This window comes from Diabrotica virgifera, chromosome 5 (assembly GCF_917563875.1).
Source record: "Diabrotica virgifera virgifera chromosome 5, PGI_DIABVI_V3a".
Taxonomy (NCBI): Eukaryota; Metazoa; Arthropoda; class Insecta; order Coleoptera; family Chrysomelidae; genus Diabrotica; species Diabrotica virgifera.
In genome coordinates this window covers 90,181,681-90,206,983 of record NC_065447.1, presented here as the reverse complement: position 1 = coordinate 90,206,983, position 25,303 = coordinate 90,181,681, and the positions used below count along the sequence as shown (strand labels likewise).

Genomic DNA, 25,303 nt, shown 5'->3' with positions numbered 1-25,303 from the left:
AATCGCGATTTTCGGCTCTAATTGGAGCCTCATCGGAGAGAACGTAGGCACTGTTCTCCATATCCTAAATGACCAGCACCGAGAGTTTTTCCCACCCATTGCAGTGAAGTGAAGTGAAGGTATTAGGTGACTAGCGTCATCTGGCAATTGAAAGATGAAGTAGTTTTCAATCCTAATAGCAAAATTAATAATATTGAAAATGTTAAAAACATTACTAAAAGATTTTTAAATTGAAAACTTATTGGTACACTTTCCTGGTGACACCTCCAAGGCTTCTACAATTTGCAATCACATGGATGCTGCAGTGAAGACATAGGGAAGGAATTCTACACTATGCAATCCACATCCCCCGTCTGCCGCTTGGTAAAGTTACAACGGAAAATGCACCTGGTTACTCTACGGACTAATACGACTATAAAATTAAAATGTATACCAGTTTTATTCAGTTGCAATGCGAAGGCAGAACAATTTAACTTTTCAATTAGAATACGGAGCGCAGTCCAGTTCTCTAAATCGCGATATTTGGCTCTTATTGGAGCCTCATCGGAGAGAACGTAGGCACTAAGTTTTCAATTTAAAAATCTTTTAGTAATGTTTGTAATATTTTCAATATTATTAATTTTGCTATTAGGATTGAAAACTACTTGATCTTTCAATTACCAGATGACGCTAGTCACCTTATACCTTCGCAATGGGTGGGAAAAACTCTCGGTGCTGGTCATTTAGGATATGGAGAACAGTGCCTACGTTCTCTCCGATTAGGATCCAATAAGAGCCGAAAATCGCGATTCAGAGGACTGGACTGCGCTCCGTATTCTAATTGAAAAGTAAGATTGTTTTGCCTTCGCATTGCAACAACTGAATACAAATGGTATACATTTTTATTTTATAGTCGTATTACTCCGTAGAGTAACCAGGTGCATTTTCCGTTGGAACTTTACCAAGCGGCAGGCGGGGGATGTGGATTGCATAGTATAGAATTCCTTCCCTTTGTCTTCACTGCAGTTTCCATGTGCTTGCAAATTGTAGAAGCCTTGGAGGTGTAACCAGGAAATTGTACCAATAAGTTTTCAATTTAAAAATCTTTTAGTGATGGTTTTAATATTTTTAATATTAATAATTTTGCTATTAGGATTAAAAACTACTTCATCTTTCAATTGCCAGATGACGCTAGTCACCTAATACCTTCACTTCGGTTGCAATGGGTGGGAAAAACTCTCGGTGCTGGTCATTTAGGATATGGGGAACAGTGCCTACTTTCTCTCCGATGAGGCTCCAATAAGAGCCGAAAATCGGGATTCAGAGGACTGGACTGCGCTCCGTATTCTAATTGAAAAGTAAGATTGTTTTGCCTTCGCATTGCAACTGAATAAAAATGGTATACATTTTTATTTTATAGTCGTATTACTCCGTAGAGTAACCAGGTGCATTTTCCGTTGGAACTTTACCAAGCGGCAAACGGGGAATGTGAATTGCATAGTGTAGAATTTCTTCCCTTTGTCTTCACTGCAGTTTCCATGTGCTTGCAAATTGTAAAAGCCTTGGAGTTGTCACCAGGAAAGTGCACCAATAAGTTTTCAATTTAAAAATTTTTAGTAATGTTTTTAATATTTTTAATATTATTAATTTTGCTATTAGGATTGAAAACTACTTCATCTTTCAATTGTCGGATGACGCTAGTAACCTAATACCTTCACTTCGGTTGCAATGGGTGGGAAAAACTCTCGGTGCTGGTCATTTAGAATATGGAGAACCAAGGGCGTAGCTACCGCCGTATCAATTATACGGGGCCCCCGACATGCAAGGGCCCCATCGCGGCATGTCGAAACAAAATTCCATTTACAAAGACTGAACTAAATATTCCACAATTATTTCACTTTTAAAACGCTTTGAAACAGTGTAGGTTGTTTGGATATCAACATTTTGGTGTAGTGGATTCTTTATATTATACCTATATAAATCATATATATTGATTATCTATTCTCTGCCCCATAAGAATAGAGCTTTATTGTTTTCAAGGTACCTCTCATTGTCAATTCCGTTGGCTGTGTGTGAGTTATTGTATAATGTATATTGAAGAATACCGATTTGCAATTTTTGTAATCGCTTTATCTTTGAATATTTGAAACAGTATGTATTGTTCGGGGCAGATTGCAATTGCGCGCAGCGGTCAGGGTTCTCAACAGGGTGTCTAAGCCAATGGTGCAATTGCGCGCACGTCTTTAAAAAGGTATGCTGTGATTGCGCGCAAGTCGTAAATTATAGTAAACGGAAGTTTTATTTACTTCTTATTCGTTTTGAACGAAAATTTTACTAATTTAAAAAAATTAAGATAATAACAAGTGAATACTACATTGAAATAGTTGTGATGAAAAAACTAAATAGTGTTTCTTTTATAATTAATATTTATTGTATTAAATAATGTACATTAGACATTTAATTTGAACATGCCTTATAACATATAGTTTTAACAAATTCAATTCTGGATATTTCTTTATTTTTAAATTTCTCTATCAAATTTGTTACATATTTTAATTTTCTTTCATAATTAATATTTTTAATTTTTTTTGTAAATGTAAGCTATTTAATTGCACATAATTAATTAAAAAATTAATATATTATATATATTATATATTATACAGTACAATTTTCAAAGGAGGAAGACCTAACCCTTCGGTCCAAACCTAACTTTCGGGTATTAGAGCTGCTGATATATACCGCTGCGCGCAATCACAATATACCGTTTTGTTTACCTGCCTTAATCCTTCCGTTGCGCGCAATCACAGCAACCCTCTTAAAGGTAAATTTCAGGGGTCTTGGTGAATTCGTAACTATTTTAATCCCCCATCCTAATTACAGGCCAACTCGTAACTCTGGCGCGCAGGTAATTCTTCGATAACCCACTAACTACCGGTGAATCAGTAACTTTCATTTTTAAGTAATGTATTTAAAATAAAAATTTAATACCGGTATTCCAGGCGGTATTTTAAAGTTTCCTATTTGGCGGGGATAGTATTTCGTGAAAGGAAATGTATGGGAAAAGAAAACAAAGCAAAGAAAACAAAAAAGAAGTAGAACATTTGGAAAAAGAGGAGCACTCAGATCAAGAAGAACATTTAGAACAAGAAGAACATTTAGAACAAGAAGACATTTTAGACACAACAATCATGGCAACAGGAAAAAAGGAATTGTCAGAATCACAAAAAATGGATGAGGCAAAAAGAACAATGGATAAAAATTAGGAAGAAACAAAACAAGCTATGAAAGGAGCATTAAAGAAAATGGATGAAACGAAAAGGAAAACGGATAAAATGGATGAAAATCAACGTGAAACAAAAAGAATTATGGAAGAAGCACAACAGAAAATGCAAGAAAATCAGGAGGAAACAAAACAAGCAATAAAAGAGAACAACAAGAAAATAGAATAACGCATAGAAAAGTATGAAGAGGAAATAAAAGGATGTTTGACAATGATGAAGAACTAAATGAAGGAACAAGAAAAGAAAATTCAAAATAAAATGAAGGAGTTAACAAATTGCCAGAAAAAGGAACTAGAGAATTTGGAAATCAAATTTGAAAACGCGTTACAAGAAGACAAGCGAGAGATAGAAGAAAAAGTTAAGCAAAATGAAAGATAAATTGCGGAAATCAAGACTCAACAAAATGTCGGAGAGAGAAGAGAAATGTTTATCCATAGTAAAGATGACGTGAAAATACGGTTTGGCAGGGATGTAAGAAGATTACACTCAGTGCCCTTCATAAATAGCCTGAAAAAGAAAGTACAACACATCGGAAATTTTGAAACAGCTAAAGAAACGATCAGAAACCATCTTAAGTATGACGCAGGTCTATGGTTTGACAGCAAGGAGGAAGAATTTGACAGTTGGCAACAGTTTTAACAAAAATTTTTAAATTATTTCTGGGGAAAAGTCCAACAATTTGAAATCTACAAGGAATTACAAAATGGGAAATACAATGATAGGATGGGTATCTCAGAAAGAACATATGCATTACAAATATACAATAATTAGTCGAACTGATTGCAAGACATTTTGAAGAAACGCTAGAAGACCATATCACCTTGCAAAATTACAAAGACATAGATAGTTTGTGCCAATTCCTTCAAATAAGAGAATCGCGTCTAAGAGAAAGAAAGTCAAGAAGATTACAGACACCAAGAAACACAGGATTACAGAGATAGAAGACAAAATTATAGGAGGGACTATACAAGACGAGATTTTAATCCCAGGAGGGAAAACGAAAATAGAGACAACGGAAGAGGAAATTATGAACAAAGAAATAGGCAATGGAATGAGGACAGAAATCGAGAAAACCAGAATAGAAACACCACACGCACAAATCAAGAAAACAGAAGTAATGGTAGGCAAAATGAACAGGGATATCGAGAAAACCGAAACAGATCCGACAGACCAAGAGACAATAGAAGAGAGGTAAATAATACCCAGACAGAAGAATATGACGAAGAGAGACACTACGACGAAAATATAAACAATGAGGAGCAAGCGGCGTCTTTTCACGAAGGCGCTCACTAGAAACAAAGAACCAAACAGGAATTTTTTGTCACCCGAAAGAATTTATAAAACTGGCAGGAAACAATGAAAAAAGAAATGGAATAAATTTAAAATTTGTGGATGGCTTTATCAACGAGAAACCAATTGAAATAATGATAGATACTGGCTCGGAATTAACACTAGTCAACAGAAAATTAATAGAAGAAATTAATTTAACCAATTTAATTTACAAAATGCCTAGGGTGAACTCAGTGGGCACAAATAAACGGACAAGAAAATAAAATAAAATGAAACCCGGGACTCCTCAAAAGAAGAGTTGAGTCCAGAAAAAGAAAATTTGGGAGTAACAAGAGAAAATGAAACATGGGATTCCTCAAAAGAAGAGTTGAGCCCAGAAGACGAAGAAAAAATGAGATTAACAAATGAAAGAGAAAGAAAAGAAAAGGAGATGCATTTGAATTTAAGAGACTATGAAAATTTCAGAAATGAAGAACATAAAGTTGCCCCAAAAACAGGCTCATGGTGTTTGGAAGAAAAAGAGAATGAAGGAAATAGAAGAGGAAAATTCGGAAAAGATCAGAAGGATATGTAATTTTCACGATGTGTACAAATATCATGAGTAACGGAAGGAAGGACACATAGAAAATAGTTTAAGGTAGGAAATAGGAAATAAATTAGGAAAATGAAATAGGTATACCGGAAAATTGTTTGCCTCGAGAAAATCGGTTGCAGATGCAAAGAATTTTATCGAATTCAAAAGGCGGGGATTTGTTGTAGAATTGTTTTTTTGGAAAAATTCAGAAAATAAAGTTATATCAAAGATCACGAGATCAGAGATTTTCTTCACCCTGTATATGAAAAAAAATTGTATAGAGTCTAATTTAGTTAATAAACAGTGCTTTTCGAGGAAGCTGAAATCGTTAATGTGGTTTTCGTTAATGGGTTTTTTGAAAAGGATTTACAGACAATGGGTCAAAAAAAAAATTGGAAAGTGCATCAATAGGATTTTTGTATACAATTCGTAGAAGATTTAAAATGTAAACACATTTTATTGAGTTTAGAATGCTCTAGAAGCCTTTTGTTTAGTTCTGTGAAAAAACGATATTAATTTGATGTCTCCTAAAATTTTAACAAAGTGGAAAGTTTGATACAAATTACGTTGGTTTCTTAGGAAAGGAAAGTATGAACGTTTTGGGTAGAAAAAGATCGATGGAAGGGATGAGAATGTGGAGTCTGAATTTGAGAGAGAAAGTCACTGTATGATTAATATTGGGAGAGGGCAGTCCAGTTTTTGAAAAGAGAGAAGTCAGTGTAAAGTGGTGAAATCGGCCTTTGCGAGCAGAATCAATTTGAAACGAAATGGTTGACCGGTTGAGAAGTAAAATTTTCCTGTGTCCGAGGAAGATTGCTTTGTTCTGTCTAGAACGAGTAGATGATTGGTATCTATTTGTACAAGATATCGAGGAAGGAGAAACTGAGGAGAATTCGAGCGAGTCCTGGGTTTGTTTGTTTTTGAATCAGTTTAGACGAGAGGGACTTTGTCGCAACATCCCAAGAGTACGTGAGGAAGAATCAAGGACGACGCAATCTGGGAGAAGAAGGAGTGAAGAAACAGAAAGGTTAGTCAAATCATTTGTTGAAACTGAGAGATTTTGTTTTTATCCACACCATATATGCTATTTTTTTTTGTATTGAACAGTTCTATAACTCAGTTAGTCATTCTAACTTAAAGTAATCAATTAAAAAAAAAGTAAATGTTATTAAATTTAGTATCAATGAATGAAATTTTTTTAAATAATTCTTTTCTTTTCTGTTAAAATTCTTTTCTGTTAAAACAAGGAGACATCAGATTTAAAACTTGATTTATTAAGTAAGAAATTGTTGCAACAAATATAGATTTTAGTATTTTTGTTAAATCTTATCTATACGGCATATTGGATAAATAAATAATAGATTACATTTATATGATATTGAATGTGTTTAATTTCCCTGTCTTATCCTGGAAGGAGTAAGCAACTAGAATTACTGGAAGCCACGAAATAAAGGTATTGGATAGAATACAAAATTAGCCCTGAGAATAAAGTTTATTTGAAAATTTAATTTGAATTTGGTTTTGCTTACATAGGCAGGTATTAAATTAATTGAGTGATTAATTAAATTAAGAATTTGCTAATCAATGTAATAAAAGAGATAAAGTACAGCATAACAATACATTGTAAATTATGATCCGGGATTGCTCCTAGTAGCACTTAACGTGTCTTGGTTTGTTTATTTCTACTGCATCTTGATTTTAAATTTAGTATAGAATAAAATATTTATTTGAAGAAGAATAAACATGCGACGTTTATACCATTGGAGATTTTTACATGATATTCTAAGCCATATGGAGAGTTTGCTAAAAGATTTTATCAAATTATAGAACAAACAAAAGTGGGGACAGTAAAAAATCCTTTTAAGATCATACTTTGCTCTGTCAACTTTTCATTAATTAGAATGGATGTTGCTTGACGTCTGTATAATTTTTCTATCACTCTCGACTCGTCTTTATTTTTCTTTCTAACTTGTTATGTTGTACTTGACTGAATGCATTTTCATAAATAACTAATAAAAACGACAAAGGCATATGTGCGTTTCTGTAGCAACACATTCAGTACAAAACTGCTTATCCAGTTCTCAACCAGTTTTTAAAACCAATCTGCGTTGATATTTTCCACATTTGTTCCTTATTCTATGTATTATTTATACTTCGTAGGAATATCTATAAGGTTTGGCTTGTAAGACTTATTAGTCTATACGCTGTGAGCCCGTACGTAGAGGGGATATTTACAAATTCGCGAGCGCCAGTAGTGGCAAGTCTGTAAACGTTTACCGGAAATTTGACATAAATGCCAAAGTGATTAATTTAAAATTAAAATTAAAAACATTAATTTTATAAAAAATATTAGTTGATCAAAGCTGTGGTATATATTTTTACCTTAAATATACTTACGTTTTAAGTACTGAATTTACGTTTTTTTAATGTTCTGTAATATGTAATTATAAATTAATCTATTAATCTTGGCGCCATCTACACGATAATTGTGAAAGTATCCGAAGTAAGAAATTAAAATTTCGTCAATAGAACGTCAAAATGATTATCAAAATCTTAAAAAAATCTATTACAATTTAATTACTTTTTAGCGTTGTAAATATTAAGCGATAACAATTAAATAATAGATTTAAAAATTACCCGTGAAAGTTGAATTAGTAACCGCTAGGAGCGCCACCAGCGAAGCTCAGAGCGTATAGTTGCAGGCGTTGTCGTCTACAGTGTTTCAGGCGTTGTTTTTTTTATTAGACTTCAAAAGTTATTGTATCGTTAACTGTGAAATACTTTTCTATTACACCCTAAAGAAATATCACGTATACAATATCAATTGACTCCTTTATTTCTTCTGGAAGTAATTCACATTAATTTTTATTAAAAGTTTATACTTTATGTGATGTTTCCACTGCCAATTCGCAAGTCGCTGTCAAAACTGAAATAAAGTAATGACAAATAAATATTGTATTTTTTGCTGGAAATTATAGTCGAATTCTTCTGACAACTTGTTTTTTGCCGAAATGAAAACCTGTGAACCGACGTTGTAGTGCAGTCACTGAAGGTGGATTTGAGCTACGACCTCCGATTTCGTTCAATCTCCATCGATTTGTATGATTATTTCATTCATAGGAGATTCTGAACAATAGAGAGCTACAGATATCTAAATTAAATTGATTATTTCATTCATAAGAGATTCTGACCAATAGAAAGCTACAGAAATCTAAATTAAATCAATAATTTTTGATAATTTTCCGTCGTCAAGTATATTACGTCAGATGCCCTTCGTTGCTACGAAAAAATACATTCAGTGACATTAATGACAATTAATGTTTTACAAATTATAAAAGTGATGACTTTCAACCGTAATATATTTATAACAACTGTGTGTTTAATTGTACTAATTTGTACTTACATAAATAAATTTGGTTTACCCCAAAATCTCGACGGCCAAAATCCCGACACGCCAGAATCCCGACAGGCCAAAATCTCGACATGCCAGAATCCCGACAGGTTTGATAAGTTTCTTTTTAACATATAATTACATTTATTTCTTGTTTTTTGTTTATGGACATCTGTTTTTTATTTTTTGTTACTAAACAAAAGTATTTTGTATCAAAAGTATTAAGCAAAAGTCGAATTTTTTACTTATGCGAGGATTGTTGCGTGTCGGGATTCTGGCGTGTCGGTGTTTTGGCCGTCGGGATTTTGGCTTTTGGGATTTTGGCTGTCGGGATTTTGGGCGGCACCGAAATAAATTACAATAACCTTTTGGTTTAGAAACAGTTTTATTCATGAAATAATCGCAACAAATTGCACTCGATCTCTAAAATTAATATTGAATTTTTGCCCTCGTGACACTTCGAAATAATTTCACTCGCCTTCTGCTCCGGAAATTAAAACTGTCAAAGTGACACTCCGGAAAAATTCAATAATTTTAGAGCGCTTGTGCAATTACTACTGATTATTTCATTCATAGGAGATTCTGACCAATAGAAAGCTACATAAATCTAAATTAAATCAATAATTTTTGATAATTTCCCGTCGTCAAGTATATTACGTCAGATGCCCTTCGTTGCTGTGAAACAATACATTCAGTGACATTAATGACAATTAATGTTTTAAAAATTATAAAAGTGATGACTTTCAACCGTCAAATTAATATTTATAACAACTGTGTGTTTAATTGTAGGTACTAATTTGTACTTATATAAATAAATTACAATAAAATTTTGTTGTTGAACAGTTTTATTCATGAAATAATCGCAACAAATTGCACTCGATCTCTAAAATTAATATAGAATTTTAGAGCTCGTGTGCAATTACTACTGATTATTTCATTCATAGGAGATTCTGACCAATAGAAAGCTACAGAAATCTAAATTAAATCGATAATTTTTGATAATTTCCCGTCGTCAAGTATATTACGTCAGATGACCTTTTTGCTATGAAATAATACATTCAGTTACATTAATGACAATTAATGTTTAAAAAATTATAAAAGTGATGACTTTCAACCGTAAAATATTTATAACAACTGTGTGTTTAATTGTACTAATTTGTACTTACATAAATAAATTACAATAAAATTTTGGTTTTTAACAGTTTTATTTTTGTCCTCGTGACACTTTGACATAATTTCACTCGCCTTCGGCTCGTGAAATTAAAACTGTCAAAGTGTCACTCGGGAAAAATTCAGTAATTTTAGAGCTCTTGTGCAATTAGTACTGATAATTTCCCGTCGTCAAGTATATTACGTCAGATGCCCGTATTCGTTGCTATGAAAAAATACATTCAGTGACATTAATGACAATTAATGTTTTAAAAATTATAAATATAGTGTGCTACTTTTTTTATAAACAAAATGGCACCCGAAAATCGTGTTTTTTCAGTTTTTGCTCTATAACTCCAAAGATTTTAACTTTAGACCAAAAACACTCAAATAAAAATTCACCGCAATTAAATTTTGCATAGAAACGTGTTTTTTCCGATTTACTTCGACGAAAACTTTCCCCGGAAAAAGCGGGTTTTTCCAACAAAATCTTTAATTTTCAACTAAACTTTTAGATAAGTAGTTGTTAATTAATAATTAAATAACTTGGTAACGTAAAAGCCCTTTCCGTATAAATTATAATTCCAGAAGCCGATGGAAATTTAATTAACAGTTTAGCAACAATTGAAATTTTAATTAAAAATTTACGGTCGCTATAATAACGACAATAATTATGATACATAAAAATAACTATGATTTTTTCATAAAAATACACTGTACCTATCTAATGTACTTTACAGAATTGAAATTGGACTATTTAAGCGGCCTCGGGGATATTTTAAAATTATAAACATAGAATATCTCGGGAAATATGAAACTAAATTAAATTGTGAAAACGGTATTCGAAAGGCAGCGGCAGGACGCTTCTTTTAAAAGAAAAAATGTTTAATTATGACGAGTGGTTCCTGAGATACAACCGGTCAAATTTGACCGAAATTTACGGCAAAGATATAAACAATAGGATCATAATTTTCAAACCATCACCTTTTTATTTTTGTCCTCTTTCTCCTCACCAATTTTCATATCTTTAAAATCCTCATAACATATATTATTATAATAAAAACTATCGATAATACGTGTGAAAATTGCCAAAAATAGCAAAATTCCAATCAAAAATTAGATTGGAGAAAATGTAACCCTCAAAGTTCAAAATCGGTATACGTTAAAAAAATGCATTTTCTCGGCTTCCCACGGAGCAATTTCCTTCATTCTTTTTTGTTTCCAAGTAACTCGAGTAGAGCCATCGAACTAACGCATTATTAAATGTCAAACTTGCTTTTGGTTTGTTATAATAAATTAAATTTTTTATTATAACACAAAATTTTAATTTGTTTAAATAAAAATTGTTTAAATAATTATACAGCTTTCAAATGAGAATATTTATGTTTTTAACTTTAAAAGGTACACTTGTAGTAAGTTTATCTAAAAAAAAGCCTACAACTGGAAAAAATATGTAATTTTCTGTTCTTATAAATAAATTAATCTATTCTAACAAAACAAAAGCAAGTTTGACATTTAATAATATGTTAGTTCGATGGCTCTACTCGAGTTATTAGGGAACAAAAAAAGAATGAAGGAAATTGCTCCATGGGAAGCCGAGAAAATGCATTTTGTTACCGTATACCGATTTTGAACTTTGAGGGTTACATTTTCTCCAACCTAATTTTTGATTGGAATTTTGCTATTTTTGACAATTTTCACACGTATTATCGATAGTTTTTATTATAATAATATATGTTATGAGGATTTTAAAGATATGAAAATTGGTGTGGAGAAACATTACAAAAATAAAAAGGTGATGGTTTGAAAATTATGATCCTATTGTTTATATCTTTGCCGTAAATTCTGGTCAACTTTGACCGGTTGTATCTCAGGAACCACTCGTCATAATTAAACGTTTTTTCTTTTAAAAGAAGCGTCCTGCCGCTGTCTTTCGAATACCTTTTTCAGTTTAATTTAGTTTAATATTTCCCGAGATATTCTATTTGTTTATAAACCAAAAAATTGTTTATAATTTTAAAATATTCCTGAGGCCGCTTAAATAGTTCAATTTCAATTCTGTAAAGTACATTAGGTAGGTATAGTGTCTTTTTATGAAAAAATCATAGTTATTCTTATGCATCGCAATTATTGTCGTTATTATAGCGACCGAAAAATTTTTAATTAACATTTTAATTGTTGCTAAACTGTTCATTCAATTTCCATATACTTCTGGAATTATAATATATACTAAAAGGGCTTTTACGTTACCAAGTTATTTAATTATTGATTAACAACTACTTATCTAAAAGTTTAGTTGAAAATTAAAGATTTTGTTGGAAAAACCCGCTTTTTCCGGGGAAAGTTTTCGTCGAAGTAAATCGGAAAAAAGACGTCTCTATGGAGAATTTAATTGCAGTGAATTTTTATTTGGGTGTTTTTCGTCTAACTTTAAAATCTTTGGAGTTATAGAGCAAAAATTGAAAAAAAACACGATTCTCGGGCGCCATTTTGTTTATAAAAAAGTAGCACACTATCTGCGGAATTTGCATATCTATATTAATAATACATACAATAATAAGATTCGATTCCAGCAATAAAATTGCTGGTAAATAACTTTTCTTTGGATTTTACTAATTAGCCCAGAGTATTTGTGACAATTTTCTTTTGCCAAGTTAATCTCCTATCAAGGTGGATTCCTAGGTACTTTACAGTATCGGTTTGTGGGAGTTGTGTTTCATTCAAAGTTACAGATGGACGTGTTTGTTTTTTCATGGTGAATGTAACATGGGTGGATTTACTCTCATTCTCCTTTATCTTCCATTTTTTAAGCCATATTTGGATATTATTAAGGTATTTTTAAAGGGTTCTGGATGCTGTGATTGGATCATGGTGAGAGGCTAGTACAGCAGTGTCATCAGCAAAAGTTGCACACGTTGTTCTGTTACTTGTTGGTAGGTCAGCAGTGTAGAGCAAGTAGCATATTGGTCCCATGACACTTCCTTGTGGTACACCGGCTTTTATTGGTCTTACGCTTGTGTATTCATTATCCTCCTTAAATAGGAAATGTCGGTTGGAAATATAGCTTTTTAGGATTTGACAAAAAGGATGGGGAAGGTGTTTCATTAGTTTAAAGGGCTTATTTGAAAATAAATAGATTTTTTGTTGTCAAATCGCTACAATTATAAAGAGCGTGAATATTGCTATGAAATTAATAAAAAAAAAAGGTAATTATATTTTAAACTGTTTTGTATAACATTTCAAAACCAATTATTTTAAGAAAAAAAACTTTGAGCAGACTCCAAAAATGAAAAAATATACAAGGTGTTCCATTAAACAAAATAAGTTTGTTTCACCCTTTCAATACAGGTGACCCTGTATATTAGGAAATATTTTTAAAATTCTGATCCTATCTACGCCACAATCTTGCCTAAATAATTCTTTTATCACTCACTACAAATGTGTAATGGGACTCCCCGCACCCTGTATACATACAAAACCTATGACCTATGCTACAAACATTTTTTCAAAAAAATGCTATTGGTTTTGTAACAATAACTTCGTTGATTTTTATGATATCAGGTTTATCTGGCAACCATTTCAAAGATAATAATTGTAAGAGATATAACACCGTATTAAATTTAATCTTCTAAATCCCTTATTTTTTAAAAGACAAAGGGTAATAGGGTCCTTGTTTCATGGTTTACGCAGTAAAATTTAGGCTTTAAACGTTTCTATCTCGGTTATTTTTTATCATACAAAAATAAAAAAACAGTAAAGGCTCCGCTAAAAAGAATTTTATTCTGTATAATTTTTTACGTGCATCGAATATTTTTGGAGTCAAAAATTTTGATTTTTTAAATTATTTTTTTTTTCAAAATAACGGTCAAAATTTTTAGGGTCATTACTTTTATTAAAATAAAGAAATTTTTATGGGGATTACTATAATATTAATTTTTGTGGAAATCACGTTTGTTTTAGTTTTCACTTTTTCCTAAAAAATTCGAAAGGGTCCTTTTATTTTCATCATAACTTGCTTAATTTTGATGATATCGACTTCTTCTATAGCTTCTTTGATAGGTATTTCTGCATGCTTGAAAAGATGTTAAATATATATATTTCATAAAATGCATCGTTTTTCAGTTATGTAAGCTTGAATACCTAGGTTTGAGTACTCGCCGAAAAACAGTATACATTCAATTACCTATAACCTACTTTGAATTAAGATTAAAAGGTTTTTCAAATAAGAGTTTATTCAATTTTTTATTAGTTTCATTTTTGAACCGCTTGAAAACATGCATTTTTTCACGAAAAATCAAAATCTTTGATCCATAATAACTCAAAAACTATTGATTTGTTTGAATAACTTTATATAACAAATTTTAGTTAGAATTTGTCCCTCTACCGATTTCTGGGGATATTTTTAATTAAATAGTTTTCACCCTCGAGAAGTGGTGGCATAAAAGCGCAAGTTGGCACCATGTTACTTTTGTTTCTGGACGTATCTTCTAAATACTGACCAATTTTCAAAAAAATCGATGGAGGTTCAACGAAATCGGAGGTGAAAACCTTCAGTGACTGCACTATTGTTGATTGCCTGTGTCATATATATATATATATATATATATATATATATATATATATATATATATTATTGAAGATTTTACATAGTATTCGTAAAGATTCATCATCAAGAAGTTTAAGAAATTCAGATTGTACTCCGTCTAGTCCTGGAGCTCTACCTTCTTTTAGTGATATTATGGCTGCTTTTATTTCTGCCACTAGTATAGGTGGTCCTGTTTCCGTAGGTATTGGGGACTGGTTCTCCCTCTCATCAAAAAATAAATTTCGTATGTCATTTTCCAGGTATTATTGATACTCTCTTTGTCCACGATTATCTCTCCATTGTCATTAACAAGTTTACTTATTCTTCTGTTTTTACATTTGCCTGTAATTTCTCTTAAAGCTGGCTTCTATAAAGCAATTTATTTGTTTTAAATTCAAAACAAAATCCATGATTTCCGTCCTTTTTGGGCAAAAAAACTACGAAAAAAAAACTGTCCTTTGTATGTGAAGAAGGAGAAATAGCTCCCTTTTCAAGTAATTTTTTTTATAAGTCATACGACCAGTTTGGGTCTATGAGAACATTTGGTGCTCTCTCTTCAGAGGGCGTTGTTTTAAATAAAATATTAAAACCTTAGACCCAACTTAAAACTTTTTTGTTTGAAGTATTCTCTTTCCAGGTTTTAATACAGTTAGCCATATTACCCTATTAATTTTTTATTTACCTTTAGTATGACATCCTGGTTGTTCTCATTTGGTTTTGGTACTGATGTCTGTTCGATTGTTTGTATATCGATGCTAGTTGAGGGTGATTTGAGTACTGACTTTGTCCAAATCTTGGTCTGCTCAATGTTAGATTGAAGTTTAAACGCTGCTGTTTAAAGTTGCTAGATTCTGAAATTGATGGATGCTGAGTGGAAACAGCAGCTTGGGTGGTACAGTCTTTGGATAAACAGTCGTTTTTTGTGGCTTCGTAATAGAAATGACTTAGTAATAGACCGGTCTAGTTAGACTCAAAAACAGGAGTGAGGCTACAATAACTACCATCAAGCTGAAAATTGGCAGGATTGTTTAGAATACCATCACAAATGAAATCTAAAAAGTCCTCATAAATCCGACCCGTGCTAAAAAATTTACGCGGGCTCAAAGGTCACCAAATAAGGTTTTTAGCGATTTTCAGCGAAACGGTAAGTTTTATCGTAAAATTAGTTCTAAAAAAAATGTAGGTTAGATAATGATCTATAAAAAATATCTTTATAGTTTTTTTCCTAAGAGCCACTGTTTTTGAGATACAACGATTTAAAGAGTTGAAAGACTTCTAATCGTCATAATACCTATATGTATTAGTACACCAGGTATATACATCAATGAAGCTGTAATACAAGTAAACATAATATTTTATCGGTCAACTTAACTTATATTACACATAATAATATAAGATTATAAATATGATAATGTTTCTACTATACAGCTTGCGGTCTACCGAGGGATGCAATGTATAAGCTGTATTATATTACAATGCCAACAAAAAAATCTTTACAAAGTGAATGTAACGCGAAAATAATAATAATTATTTGAATTTTACGGCTTAATACCAACAAAAATAGTAAATTGATATGACAAAGTATTAACTTATAATAATTCTTTTTATTTATGCGCCTTAGTTCAATTTGTAAAGATGGGTTTTGTCGGAATAAACACGTTCGTCGGGTAATCTAATCACCCTACCTATCCTTTTCACAGAAGGGTTTGAACATAATAATGAAAGACAATTTTATTTGATGGCTACAATGATTTTACGAGAAATATTTAAACTGCAGAAGAACGTCGTAGAACTTCAGCAACATCTTCATCTTCTAATATTTTATTTTATCAATCTATGACAGTATCTACCACTCAACAGAAATTTCTTGCAAATACTCACAACAAATCTCGGTTCATTTCAATGCTGAAAGATAAGTTTATTGCTAAAAATATATCGGTAAAACAAGCTAATAATGATGCTGACGTAATGATAATTGAAACAGCTATAGAGCAATTCAATTTAACAAATACAACTATTGTTGTATGTGAAGATGTAGACTTGCTCGTATTACTCACTGGTAGAACTCCAATCGAAAAAACTATCTTTTTTTAAACCTGGAAAAGCTCAACACCAATCGGAAATATATTCATCAAAAAGTTTATCTACTTTTGCAAAATGTCAAAATCACATACTATTTTTACACGCAATAACTGGCTGTGATACGACATCTGCATTTTTCAGGAGGGGTAAAACGACTGTTTTTAAAATGTGTGAAAAACAAGATTTATTGAATGTGCTGAAGTTTAAAAAAAAATAATTCAACTCCACAAGAAGTTATTTCCAACAGAATTAGCTTTCTTCTCTCTATGTATGGAGCGTCTAAGAAAACTACCTGCTTAGATAAGTTTCGATATGCATGTTTTTTTAAAAGTACTCGAAACAAAAAACAAGTGCAGTTATCTTGTCTTCCTCCAAACTCAGCGGCTGCTCATCAACATCTTTTTCGGATATATTACCAAGTTCAAGTGTGACTTGGTTATCAGCTAGATCCAAAAGACTGGGGATGGAAATTAGTCGACAGTTCATTAGAACAAATTCAAGCTTTACTCCCCCCTGCGCCGGTAAAACTCCTGAACACAATTTTTTGCAATTGTAAAAAGGGATGTACCGCTAAATGTGGTTGCAAAAAAGTTGGACTGTTTTTTTCGGTAGCATGCACTAATTGTCAAAACCGGTCGTGGATTTCTATCGAGGAGCCATGCGATGTGTCATTATTGGGACAATTTACTTGCACCCAGGATGAACAAGAAGAAGAAGAAGAAGAACAAGAAGAAGAAGAACTAGAAGATGAAGAAGAGGAAGAAGAACAATGAAAAGAAGAAGAAGGGAAGCAAAAGTATTAGAAAATTATGAACCAGTTTGATAAATTTCCCTTTTTTTTAATTTATACCGCTTTATATAACTTTTATCATTTTTAACCCTTGCCAATATCAATAATTAAGTAGCTTTAAATTAAACAGAATCATAACAGATCCGTGGAATATGCCTACTGGGGAAACCACGTTAAAAAAACGCGCTAAGTACACTACCTCAAAAGTGGTGTGGGAACGTGTGCGCATATTATGACGATTACCACTTTTTGAATCGTTACATCTCAAAAACGGTGGCTCTCAGCAAAAAAGTAATAAGGCATTTTTTATAGACACTTATCTAGTCTACATTTTTTGTTAGAACTAATTTTACGATAAAACTTACCGTTTCGCTGAAAATCGCTAAAAACCATATTTGGTGCCCTTTGACCCCGCGTAAAATTTTTAGCACGGGTCGGATTTATGAGGACTTTTTAGATTTCATTTATGATGGTTTTTTTTAACAATCCTGCCAATTTTCAGCTTGATGGTAATTTTTGTAGCCTCGGATGATTTTGTATCTTTGTTTAATATTTTTGACCAAACCAAACAAAAATTTATTTTAAGTACACTTACTAACTTTGTAATATCAAGGTAGATGATAAAAATCAAGGTAGAATGTGCAAAAAGTAGTTAAATATATTCTATTCTATTCTAAACTTCTGGGCTACTATAAGTAACTCTGTGAAATAGGAGCAGCTCAAAATAAAGATTTTCTGGGCTACTAAAAAGGACCCTCTTCTAGTGTTATAGTTTGAGGACAAACCAAAAAAAATGTAGTGTAATTAGTAAACTTACTACCCTCGTAATATGAAATTAAGGCAAAATGTGCAAAAAGTAGTTAAATAAATATATTTTATTGTATTCTAAACTTCTGGGTTACATTAAAGTACCTCGGAGAAATAGAAGCAGATTAAATAATCATAAAGATTGTCTGGGCTAGTAAAAATTACCCTCTGCTGTAGTTTTATTGTTTGAAGACAAACCAAACAAAAAACTTAGTGTAATTAAACTTGCTTGTAACCTTAAATCGAAGTAGAATTTACAAAAGTCGTAAAATAAATATAACTCTATTGTATTCTAAACTTCTGGGCTACTGTAAAGTACCTCTGAGAAATAGAAGTAGATCAAATGATCATAAAGATTGTCTAGGCTACTAAAAAGTACCTCTGCTCTAGTTTTATTGTTTGAAGACAAAACCAAACAAATGATTTAGTGCAAGTAAACTTGCTTGTTACTTCTGGACCACTGTAGAGTACCTCTGAAAAATAGAAGCAAGTCAAATAATCACAAAAATTTTTTGGGCTACTTAAAAGCACCCCATGCTCTAATTTTATTGTTAAACCCTTTATTTTATTCTATTTAAACTTTTGGGCTACTATAGAGAACCTCGGAGAAATAGAAGCAGGTCAAATAATGATAAAGACTTTTTGGGCTACTAAAAAGTACTCCCTGCTCTACTTTTGCTGTTAAGCCCCTAATAATTTAGTCTGCATTACTTTGGGCTACCCTAAGGTACCCTTATTGACACATATAATATAAATTATTGCATAATATCATGTCTGTCGGACATTTTGATACAAAATAAACATTAATAGGAAAACCAGTGCAGTGTGGCAAGATAGCGCCTGTTACATCTCTGTTGTGTTTTGAGTATTTCGAAAATAGGAAAGGTGGCGAGATGTAACTATGACAACAGAGAAATATATTGATAACAACAAAAAAGGACTCCACTTTTGAATTTGATTAAAATTGTCATTTCGTAAATACTAAATATTTATAGTTCGATCTATTCACACATAATTTAATTTATCTAACATAAAATAATTCAAAAATATCTTATAAACACCTTGGTCTTTTTGGATAAAACCCAACAATATCATATAAATACCTTAACTTTATCAGTTTCTGTTGCAACTTTTCATATTTCCGTCTCTTTCGGGATACATAATTATTCTCTGATGCCTTTTTTGGTATTTTAAACACTTTCTAATAATTTTTATAAAACTATTTGGAATTACTTGTGGTCAGTCACGCACAGAAAAAAAACCAGTGATGCGCGCACGTCACATGTCAAGAAGCTTGATAATCTTCTTTTTTTTCTCCTGCTTCTTTAAACTGTGATCAGCGGCCCGAAAACACCATTACCAAAGTACAAATGTTCTAAATGTAATGTGAAGGACAATTATTATTACTAATGGATATAAGAAAATATTAAGACAAAATATAAGATACAAAACAACAACTGTGATCGGTGGTGGGCTGTTGACATAAATTAATTTTTACTTAATTCATTTTTTTTTATTTACAACTATTACTAAGTGCTAGTTATATTGGTACTGATTAAAACTATTTTTGTTTTTAGAAACTCGTCATATTTTGGTTTACTTGAATTGTGTCAACCAAAAGAGGGTGAAACCGTTGTCGTTTCCGGTGCTGCGGGAGCTGTTGGCAGCCATGTCGGACAAATTGCAAAAATTAAAGGATGCACAGTTATAGGAATTGCAGGGTCAGATGAAAAAGGAAAATGGTTGACAGAAGAACTTGGATTCGACCATTTCATCAATTATAAAACCGCCAACATACCGGAGGAATTGAAGAAAGCTGCTCCAAAGGGCATTGACTGTTATTTTGACAATGTAAGTATTATCATGCACCTGGGTGTGTACTTATTAATTATTGACTACAAGGTTAGTTGAAAAAATCACAAATCATTTGTTTCTTAGGTAATTTTTGAAGTTATCCTTCTTAAGGCGCGACTGAGAGTAAAATTTCATAATACTGCGCACATGCGCACACAGACAGTATGGCGTTAATTTCTAAATCTTTCAAGTTATGTACATAAGACATAGTTGCCAAAGTATAAAAAAATCCTGAATCCATTTTAAGTCAAATAGATCACATAATAGTTGTAAACGTGGATTATACAACAAATCAAATTAATATTCAATGTAAATAAATAAAAACTTAAGAAATAGAGAACAAGAATTAAGTTATAATCATTTAAGATTTACATTGCAAGCGTTTTTGCACTGCATTGTTAATAATTATTAAAAAACGGCTCCGAATTCTTGGCATGAAGCCGGCAGGTTTCTTTGTATATGTCTACAATAACAACTAAAAAAGTTGTCGGATACCTCAATTTTTCCAAGTCGTGATAAAATTAGGTGAAATTTATATTTTTATAGTAGAGGATCTTTTTATAGTAAAGTAAATAATAAAAAGAGTAAATATAATACAACAGATACTTAAAGAATCTAAACAAATATGAAGTGTCATCACCGCAACTGTCAAATAAATGTTACCAATTTATTCTAAAATGTCACCTTCGTTCGATTACAGTTACAGTGTGTTCCGAACAAATGTGCTTCAACAAAACGCTTTATAATCCATTTATACAAATTAAATGAAACTTATTATTGTGTATTTCTTTAGGTTAACATTAATAGAAATCTTCAAATATTATTTCTACGCCTATATAATAAAATATGTCTAATGGCTGTAATTCCAGTGTACTCGGCAAAATGATTCTAAAAAAGAACACACCTACTGCCAAATATTTCGTGTTGGTATCATGCGACGTCACAGGCTATGACGCGGATGACGTGCAATGGTTAGTAAATTAGACGAAGTATATAAATATATCAGTGCAAGAAAAGGTGTGAAAAGAATGTATTAGTGTTTTTAGTAAATATATTTATTATAATTTTTGTGTCTTTGGATTTGTCTTCCTCAGGAGTAAGATGAGTATTATTAAAATATTTTATTACATATTTATTATACTTCACCTTGTCTGTTTGTTACCGTGAATTGTCATTAGGTACGTCCGAACCGATACAGACACAGTCCTCGGAGCGTATTTGGTATAGCATTCGGCCAGAGATCGAGAGGTCTTGAGTTCGAATTCGGAGCAATCCTATACTTTTTTTTATTTTTTTAAAAGCGGTAAGCACAAAATTAGTTTGATGTTTAAAAAAATTAAAACAAACTGTTTGAAGTATATTTATTTTTAAGAAATCATATAATAGAATTATAACTTCTTAGGTGCGTACAAAGTACACACACATTCTTTTTGTGTGTGTCATAGGACACACCCCTATCGCATACCTCGTCTAATCTCCACATACCTAATAAATAATATGGGATAAACTATGAGCAACTATTAAAAATATTACTACAAATTATAATTCTAGAAGTATAATTAAGGAAAAGAACGGCAGGTAAGAGAAAATACAATTCGACCCTATTGAAAAGTGAAGAAGTAAAAAATAAATATAAAGAAAAAATAGAAATAGAACTGGCAACATGCGCACAAGACATGGAAATCGAAGAAAGATGGGAGAAAATAAAAGCATCAATAAGGAAGGCAAATGAGGCAGTTCTAAACAGTACAGTGATAAAAGGCAAAGTAAATTACTGGTATGATGAAGAATATGAAAAAGCAGCGGAAGCAGTGAGGAGAGCTAGACAAATAATGTTATTAAAAAATAGGGAATAACGGAAATGTGTATAGGGGCGCAAGAAAGGAAATAAAAAGACAATGTAGGAGAAAGAAGAGAATATCCAAATAAAATAAGCTAAACAAAATTGAAGAAAAATTTCAAACTAAAACGAAAAATTTAAACCAAGAGGTTAAAAGAATGGACAAAAGATATCAAAGCCGAAGCATCTATATTAAGAATGAAGAAGGATTACTAATAAATAGGTTTGTTCGCAGTACGATCCAATCGATCAGCAACCGTTGCCAACCATCAAACGCATGCGCAGTGAACAGTTAGCGTTGCGCAGTTAACAGTTAGCGTTCGTAGACTACGAACGCGCATGCGTCTGATGGTTGGCAACGGTTGCTGATCGTTCTACGAACAAACCTAATGAAACAGCGCAGGTGCTAGAAAGGTGGAAAAATTATTTCGAAGAGCTATTAAATAATGTTGAAGATGAGGAGATGGACATAATACAGAACATGGATGAAAACGATACGATAGTGGAGACGCCAACAAAACAAGAGGTAATGAATATAATCAGCCAACTTAAAAACAACAAAAGTCCAGGAGCAACAGAAATAACAGTTGAAATGTTAAAGGCAGGGGTGAACAACTTTACGAGCAACTATATGGACTGGTGAAAAAGATATTGGAAGAGGAAAAAATACCAAATTACTGGAGGCTGGCTAGAATCTGCCCCATATATAAAAAAGGAGATAAACAAACATGTGAAAATTATAGGGGAGTAGCAGTCCTAGAGACAGGGTATAAGATATTAGCACAATGCTACGTGGAAGGCTGAACGAATTCATGGAGGATGCTGTGGGGGAGTACCAGGCAGGCTTTCGACCCAACCGTTCGGTAACAGACCAGATTTTCACGCTAAAAGAATTAAAAGCAAATTGCTATGAGTAAACAACTACCCTGTATGCGCTGTTCATAGATTTCAAGCAGGCGTATGATAGTATAAATAGAAAATAAATGTACCGTGCTCTTAAAGAATTAAAAATTCCCAAAAAATTAATAAGCTTGATTGAAATGACGTTGACAAAAAGGAATAGTGAAGTAGTGTGGAAAGACGTCTCAGAGGACTTCGAAATCTAACAAGGACTCAGGCAAGGTGACGTTATTCAATCTTGTTCTTGAAGTAATAATGGGTAATTGCAGCATAGAAATGGAAGAACCCATATTTAAAAATGAACGTCAATGTATAGCTTTCGAGGATGATCTAACAATATTAGCAAAATCAAAGAAAAAATTGAAAAGAATTGTGAAAAAGATAGAAAAGGAAGCAAATAGGTTTGGCCTAAAGATAAATGAAAAGAAAACTAAGTACATGGTAATGGGGGATACACAGCAAGACATTGAAGACTTTATTAAAATACAAGGGGAGAAATATTACTTATACAGTTTTGACAGAGTGAAAGAGTTTACCAACCCAAGTAGCACAATAAACACATTTTAGTTTTATTTAAGGTTTATAAAGGTTTTATTGTGGTAAATAAAAAGATAATGGTTTTAAAGTTACCTTGTAGATATACTGCCAGAACTTTAAAACTGTTAAGCATTTGTCGCTAGTTTTAAAGTAGGTATATAATAAGAGTATCAAATAAGACTAATTAATTTTAATAGATAATTTTCTTATTGTAATTTTAAAATGGTTTATTCTCAGTTCACTTTAAAACTAATCAGTTTTATGAAAAACTTCCGGACTGTTTGGTTTTATTAGATACTAGTTTGTTAACTTTTAGTTTTATTGCAGTTTTAAAGATTCTCCTAATATGACTAATAAAACCTATTATTAAAACTACTTGATCTCAAGACTATTATGTCAGTAAAACATATGCCTTAAAAATATTTTTTTAGTTTTCTTTAAAGTTGCTTTAATAAAAGCAATTAGTAGGCTATAATAAAACCAAACGCACTTAACTGAATCAATTTGGTTACCGTAAATACTAAACTATGCTTCTTGTTAGAAACAATAAAACTAAAGTCGTCCCCTCTTCTTTCATATCCAAAATGGTCGGCTATTTGTTTTAGAGCGAAACAGAAGTGGATGTACAGTTAGTATGGAAGAAATAAGTCGCAAGTACTTAAAATATAAACGAACTGGTCATTTTAAAAGAAAAATACAACACACACAGCACTACGACACCTCGATTTTAGGTTAGATTCACATTAAAACCGAGTGGAATTATTGACATCAGCATTAAAACTAAACGGTTTTAATTCCAAAGTAACCTTGCTTTTATGTAGGATATATACATACTCTTGGAAAGGTATAAAATAAAACCATTTGATCTTAACAATTCTTTGTCGATAGCCGAAATAGTTTTTTTGGATTTCGGCCATATTGCTTTCTGTAGATGCTGAAAGCCATGATAGATTACAATATAAGGCTTACATAAAAATTATAAACAAATTAATATTTTTCGGATTTAATTTATTTTATTTTTTAATCGCCAAAAGTCAAAAATTTTAGGGGGCGTGAGTTATTTAGACCTGTTTTTTTTTTTAACATTATCAATAAAGTTGGGTGCGCAAGTGTTTTTCTACCTTGAAAGTCAGAAATAACCAATTACTTTTTATTATTTTATGGTTACAAATACGTATCTACCTATCATAACACATGTAAAAATGTGTTGGCCTATATGGAATATATGGGTTTAAAGAATCATTTAATATGGTAAATTGACTTTGAAAGTCTCCATTTAAAAACCTTTTTAAGTTTGCTATCAAACTCTCTGCACTTGTCTTTTAACATGGTTTTAAAAGCACCTTCACAGCAGCGTTAAAACCAGTTGCTTAAGAAAACAAAGTTTTAAAAAGGTTTTTATTTTTGGTTTTATTGACCTCTTTCAGAGTGGGCCCTTTTATGCTGAAAGCGGTTTCATTGCAACCTTAAGGTTTACTTAAAAACCAAATGGTTTTAATTTTAGTTTTATTCTACAGTTTTAAAGCATCCTTAAAAGACTTAATAAACCCGTTCGGTGCTACTTGGGTAACTTGGTGTGAAAGTAAAGGAAAATGGACATGAAGATAAAGAAATAGAATCCAGAATTACAAAAGGCAACCACAAATAAGGAATGCTGAAATCCCTAATGAAGTCTAAGTTTGTTTCAAGAAATACAAAAGAAAGAATTTACAAGACAGTGATTAGAGCTACAGTTGTATATGGAGCTGAATTATGGGTTTTGAGAAAGGCAGATGAAGAAAGCTGGGAGAGGAAAATTCTCCGATCAATTTACGGAGGCATACTTAAATACACAAATGGGATGGAGAATAAGGACAGATAAAGAGTTGGAAGAGCTGTATACGGAACCAAAATTCACGGCAATAATAAAGGCGCATAGAATGAGATGGCTGGGACATGTGCAAAGTTTGGAAAATCACAGAATGACCAGGATGACATTGAACAGGAAACCAGTCAGTAAAAAAGGAAAGGACCACCCCGTAAAAGATGGTTTGACAGCGTCCAAGCAGATTTACGTGAATTAAAAATATATAACTGGAGAAACAAGGTATTAGACAGAAGAGAATGGAGAGAAGTGGTAAGAAGAGCGCAAGATAAATTGTAACACAAGAATGTGCCATGAACTATAAGATGAGAGCTATACAGGGTGTTTCATTAATAATTGTCCATATAGTAACTGGAGAAACTTTAGCACAAAATACGAAG

At 32.0% G+C, this 25,303-nt stretch overlaps 1 protein-coding gene across 1 annotated transcript in view; it reads left to right on the top strand.

The window, feature by feature from the left end:
* The window catches only part of LOC126884288 (prostaglandin reductase 1-like), an 84,682-nt gene that overhangs the window by 34,611 nt on the left and 24,768 nt on the right, over positions 1-25,303 (top strand). Inside the window, exon 4 of the mRNA XM_050650222.1 lies at positions 19,506-19,779. Coding sequence (XP_050506179.1) covers positions 19,506-19,779 — 274 coding nt within the window. The remainder of the gene's footprint in view (positions 1-19,505; positions 19,780-25,303) is intronic.